This window comes from Eriocheir sinensis, chromosome 49 (assembly GCF_024679095.1).
Source record: "Eriocheir sinensis breed Jianghai 21 chromosome 49, ASM2467909v1, whole genome shotgun sequence".
NCBI lineage: Eukaryota > Metazoa > Arthropoda > Malacostraca > Decapoda > Varunidae > Eriocheir > Eriocheir sinensis.
In genome coordinates this window covers 6,250,964-6,256,963 of record NC_066557.1, presented here as the reverse complement: position 1 = coordinate 6,256,963, position 6,000 = coordinate 6,250,964, and the positions used below count along the sequence as shown (strand labels likewise).

The 6,000-nt window shown below is 39.5% G+C and overlaps 1 protein-coding gene across 1 annotated transcript in view; it reads left to right on the top strand.

Annotated features, from left to right (window-relative positions):
* LOC126981753 (neurobeachin-like) overlaps positions 1 to 6,000 on the top strand; it is a 56,916-nt gene that overhangs the window by 14,207 nt on the left and 36,709 nt on the right. The window contains exon 5 of the mRNA XM_050833276.1: positions 5,524 to 5,664. Within this exon, the coding sequence (XP_050689233.1) occupies positions 5,524 to 5,664 (141 nt within the window). The remainder of the gene's footprint in view (positions 1 to 5,523; positions 5,665 to 6,000) is intronic.

Here is a 6,000-nt window from a genome sequence, read left to right as displayed (position 1 = left end):
GCCTTTTTTTTCTTCTGATTGCATGTTTCATCCTTTCCCTCTTTTAATCCCTAATTGTTTTTGTTTTGTTTTTGTTTGTTTTTGGCTGTGTGTATTATTACCTTGTACGTATTCTGTGTTTTGTTTAGTGTATATTTTCATTCTGCGTTTTAAAGAAATGGTAGTTTTGGGACCATTTTTTAAAACAGAAATTGATGCGTATTTATTGTAATTTGTGGTCAGTAAATATCTATCTATCTATCTATCTGTATTCGTTTATATGGCTTGCTGGAATCGTAAATTTTGCTTTAATACATTTTTTTTATATGGCATGTGTTTTTTATCATATTTTGCTCAATTCTCGCCTCAGTGGTTCATGGCTCACTCAAACGGCTCACGACTCGTTTCAATGTTTATTTGTTTCGCTCTAATGCACGATGACTCGCTTTTTGGGTTTATGAGTCGCTCGAATGATTTTTTTCTCAGATTCTCACTTTCCTGGTTGATTTATTTCTCGCTGTGATTGTTTATGTGTCTTTTTCAATGGTTCATGGCTCGCTCTAATGGTTTATGGCTCGCTCTAATGGTTTATGGCTCGCTCTAATGGTTTATGGCTCGCTCTAATGGTTTATGGCTCGCTGTGATTGTTTATGTGTCTTTTTCAATGGTTCATGGCTCGCTCTAATGGTTTATGGCTCGCTCTAATGGTTTATGGCTCCCTGTGATTGTTTATGTGTCTTTTTCAATGGTTCATGGCTCGCTCTAATGGTTTATGGCTCGCTCTAATGGTTTATGGTGAGCTGTAATATCCTAATGGCTCGCTCTAATGGTTTATGGCTCGCTCTAATGGTTTATGGTGAGCTGTAATATCCTAATGGCTCGCTTTAATGGTTTTGGTTCGCTCTGTTTGTAAGTTTCGCTGTATATATATTTTTTTTTCTATTTTTTTTTCTCTATTAATTGCTCGCTCTAGTTTGACTCGCTCGGATCTTTAAATCCTTACTTATTCGCTTTAATGGTCTGTGTTTCTCTTTAATAGTAAGTTTCGCTGTTTTGTAATGTGCTTAGTCCTTCTCGCTCCTTCTCGCTCTAATGGCTTATGACTCGCTCTAATTATAAGGTCCATTGTAATACTTGTCTTTATGTCCTGTGTTTCTTTTTTTTTCCTTTCTCGCTCTAATTATCTTATGCTCGATCTGATTATCTTATGCTCGCTCTAATGATCTTTTTATTTATTCATTTATTTATTTATTTGCTCGCTTTAATGGTTTATCCGATTGCTTATGATATGCTTGAATGGTAAGTTTGGCTCTGACCTTTTTCTGATGGTTTGTGTTTTATTTTCCACTCGTTTTAATGGTTTACTGCTCGCTTTGAAGTTTTTTTGCTCGCTCTAAATGGTTTATGATATGTCTGAATCTTGCTATCATGCTTTCTTTTCTAGTAGCATGTCTTTTAGGTTTAATTTCTCTTAGATGGTTTATTGGTTGAGTTTATGGTTCATTTTTTTCCCTGTAATGGTTTATCTAGTGGTTTATGATATGCCTCAGTGTTGCATTTGGCTGTAATGTTTTTTTTTCCTAATGTGTTTTGTCTTCCTCTCGTTTTATTTTGTTTTATTTTATTTTATTTATATTCGGTATATTTTTTTATGCTTGCTGTGTGGTTTATGACTCGCTTGAATGGTAAATTTGGTTGCTATTCTTTCTTTAATGGTACAAGTGTTTTATCATCCTCGCATTAATAGTTATTCTTCGCTTTAATGATCTGTCTTTTTGCTCTACTGATAAGGTTGATTGTAATGGCTATATTTAAATGCTCTAAGCGTGTGTCTAATCTCATGTCGCTCTATATATCGCTTTAGTGCTTTATGGCTTGCTCTAATGGTTTACTGTTCTCTCTAATGGTAAGTTCGGGTTTAAGTCTTGTTTTCATGGCATATATTTCAACGTGCCTGCTCTAAAATGTACCTTAATGGTCTACTCCTTGCTCTAAGTGAATGGACCGCATCATTAAACATCTAGGGTGGTTTTATAAGACACTCGCTTCTCACATCAGCTATTTATAAAGGTCAAAGAAGGGGTCAGTCGGGTTCTAATGAGTGTTTCCATTGGTTCACGGTGCAGAAGAAGGGTCACACTACCACCAGGGTCATAAAACTACTGGAAATGCCCACAACTCCTACGAAAACCTTGTCAAATATGTGTTTTTTAGGTTCATGGTACAGAAGAAGGGTCACACTAACACCAGGGTCATAAAACTACTTCTGGAAATGCCCACAACTCCTACGAAAGCCTTGTCAAATATGTGTTTTTTAGGTTCATGGTACAGAAGAAGGGTCACACTACCACCAGGGTCATAAAACTACTCCTGGAAATGCCCACAACTCCTACGAAAGCCTTGTCAAATATGTGTTCTTGGCCGGCGAAATGTCTTATAATACAACCCTAAGTTAGTCACCCAAGCACACCTATTTGACAAGGCTTTCGTAGGAGTTTGGGGCATTTCCAGGGGTAGGTTTTTTTTCTACAGCAAAGTAGACAGCACAAGGGCACAAAAAAAGGAAACAACGATAATAAGAAAAGCCCGCTACTCGCTGCTCCTGTAAAGACTCTGAAGAGGTGGGCAAAAGAGCAGTCAGTTACGTGAGACCCTGGTGGTAGTTTGACCCTTCCTCTGTACCATGAACCAAAGAATACACTCATGAGGACCCAACTGATCTACGTTTTGGCCTTTGAAAATAGTTGAGGTGATGGGTGGAAGTGACTAATTATACCATCCATGTCTTGTTCCTTCTATAGTTAATGATTTGCCTGAATGTTCCAAGGCCATATCATCCCTTTAATGCTTGCTGTAATGGTGTCCAGCTCGCCCTGTTGGTTTAAGGTTCATTTTTAAGGTGTAAGTGTAATTTTAAAGGTATATGGGTATGTCTATGTCTCCTCCTGTGTCTTTATTTCTCAGTCTAACTCTATCGCTCTTTTTTTCCAACAAGGGTTTATGTAAGACACTCTGTTTTCTATGTTATCTGTTCTCTAATCTGTTTTTCGTTAAGATACTCTGTTTTCTATGTTATCTGCTCTCTAATCTCTTTTTCGTTAAGATACTCTGTTTTCTATGTTATCTATTCTCTAATCTTTTTTTCGTTAATTTTCCGAGTTTCGTAAATTTATCTTGTTATCTTCCTATTATGATTTTGTTTTCTAATAATTCTCTGTATCTCTCTCTTTCTATCCTGTTTTTTTTTCTATGTGTCTTTCTGTCTTTAATTTTCTAATATCTTCCCATTACGATTTTTTTCTAATAATTCTCTGTATTTTTCTCTCTTTCTATCTTTGTTCTTTGTTTTCTGTGTGTGTTTCTGTCTTTCTTTCTTCCTTTACTTTTCTAATATTCTCTTCCTATTACGAGTTTTCATTATAATTATCTGTATTGCTCTCTTTCTTTCTATCTTTATTTATTTATCTGTGTTTTTTTCTTCCTTCACTTTTCTGATTCTCTTTCTATTACGAGTTTTCCCAAAAATTATCTGTATTTCTCTTTCTTTCTTTCTTTTTATCTATTTATTTATCTGTGTGTTTCTTTCCCTCCTTCTTTCAGCCTTCACTTTTCTAATTCTCTTTCTATTACGAGTTTCCCAAAAATTATCTGTATTCCTCTCTTTCTTTCTTTTTATCTATTTATTTATCTATATGTTTCTTTCCCTCTTTCTTTCTGCCTTCACTCTCCTATCTTTCCAAATACCATTGTGGAGTGTTTTAGGGTAGACAAACCTATTTTTAAGTCGATATATAAGACTGACAAATTCCGTGTAATATTAACCATTCATTTCTTTTCTTTGATTTTCTCATTTTCTCAAACAGAAGGTAAGATTGGTAGACTTAAGTTCGCCTATTTAAGTCTGTATATATAAAGCTATCTCTCGTAGGCTCGCTCTCATGTTTACTCTATGTACTCTATGTCTGGTTCTGTTGTTTCCTCTATAGCTGTGTGTATCTATCTGTCTGTCTATATTTATGACTCTTTTCTGTCTCTCTCTCTAAGCTTGCTATAAGGTATCTGAGACCATTTAATAAGGGTAACTGACAAGCGTATTCCAAGCTCTCCCTTACTAAGAAATGTCACTTATTGCCAACTCAAAATACAACTCCAGCTTCTAAACTCTTCATCATCTTCGTTAAATTCCACATGCTTCATTTTCTTCTACTCTTATCGGCCTTTTTGTGTCATTCCATCACTGAGAAGGAAGATTAATGTGTTGGGTGTATATATTAATTAACCCGTAAAAGTGGTTCATATAAAGCTCGTCTGGTATCGTTGGGACATGTCGAAGTTCCTTATTTTTAACCCTATATTGGTTTCATCCACTTTCTTCCTTTGTGTTGCTGTTTTCATATCCGGATCTTATTTCCTCCACTGCATTGCTAGTGAATATTGTACACGTATATCTTATATTGCTGCAAATCCCATTATATATTGCCTGAGGGTTGGGATGGGCTGTTCTTTCCTGCTTCTTTGTTGTGTAATTTTGCAACAATAAACCAGCAATCAATCACTCGTATGTCGAGGGATTGGCCGCGAAAGGGAGAGCTTGGGACACGGGCGTACGACTATTTTTAAGACTATTTTTAAGGCGTACTAATATTTTTTGCAAGTTTACCCATTTTTTTATCTTTCTGGTTAGCTCTCTCTTGTTCTTGCGGCATCCTTCCTTACCCTATCATCTCTCTTCCACCTTTCTTTTTCTTCGCTCATTTCATCTTCTTAATTCATCATCTCTTTAAAATATCATCCTTTCGTCTTCTCCTTTATTCCTCTGTCTCCCATTTGCCGTCTCTTTTTCATTGTCTCCATTTCTCTCCCCTTCTCCCTCTATCTTATTTCCTTTTCTTTCTCCGTCTCTCCTCCTTTCCCTCCGTTTCTTCCTCCGTCGTCTTTCTCTCTCTCTCCCTCCGCGTCCCTTCTGCCTCTCCCTTTCCCCCTCCATCTCTACTCCTTCCCCTTAACACCCCTCATCTCTTCCTCCCTTTCTCCGTCCTTCTTTCTCCTCTCCCTTCTGTCTCTCCCCGTGTCTCTCCACCTCTCCCTTTCCCCCTCCGTCTCTACTCCTTCCCCTTAACATCCCTCATCTCTTCCTCCGTCTCATTTTCTTTCTCCGTCGTCTTTCTCTCTCTCCCTCCGCGTCCCTTCTGCCTCTCCCTGTGTCTCTCCGTCTCTCCCTTTCCCCCTCCATCTCTCCTCCTTCCCCTTAACACCCCTCATCTCTTCCTCCGTCTCATTTTCTTTCTCCGTCGTCTTTCTCTCCCTCCGCGTCCCTTCTGTCTCTCCCCGTGTCTCTCCACCTCTCCCTTTCCCCCTCCGTCTCTACTCCTTCCCCTTAACATCCCTCATCTCTTCCTCCGTTTCATTTTCTTTCTCCGTCGTCTTTCTCTCTCTCCCTCCGCGTCCCTTCTGTCTCTCCCCATGTCTCTCCGTCTCTCGCTTTCCCCCTCCGTCTCTCCCCCTTCCCCTTAACACCCCTCATCTTCCTGCTCTCGACGCCAGGTTCTGTACGACGGCAAGCTGGCGTCTGCGATCGTCTTCATGTACAACCCCGTCGCCACGGACTCCCAGCTGTGCCTGCAGTCCGCGCCCAAGGGCAACCCCTCCTTCTTCGTCCACAACCCCCACGCCCTCATGCTGCAGGTAAGGCGGTGGAGCAAGGAGAAGGAGAAGGAAGGAGGATTTGAATGCATGGAATGGGAGGGTGGAGGAGGAGGAAATGCGAGTCGAGGCATAAGCGGTCATGGAAACTTAGGAGATAGATGATTAATAACAAGAAAGATCATGTGTACTACTGATAACAGATGACAACCGAAGGAACAATAATGGTAAAGGGAAGTTTGAGTACCCATTCGTTAAGCTGCGCGTGGCTTCAGCGCTCCTCTCCGACTCATTGGCCCTTGAGTCTGTGGTGAATAAGAACCCGCCACCCCAAGGCAAGGCTGACACCCGAAGAAGGAGAGAGTACAATGACACCAG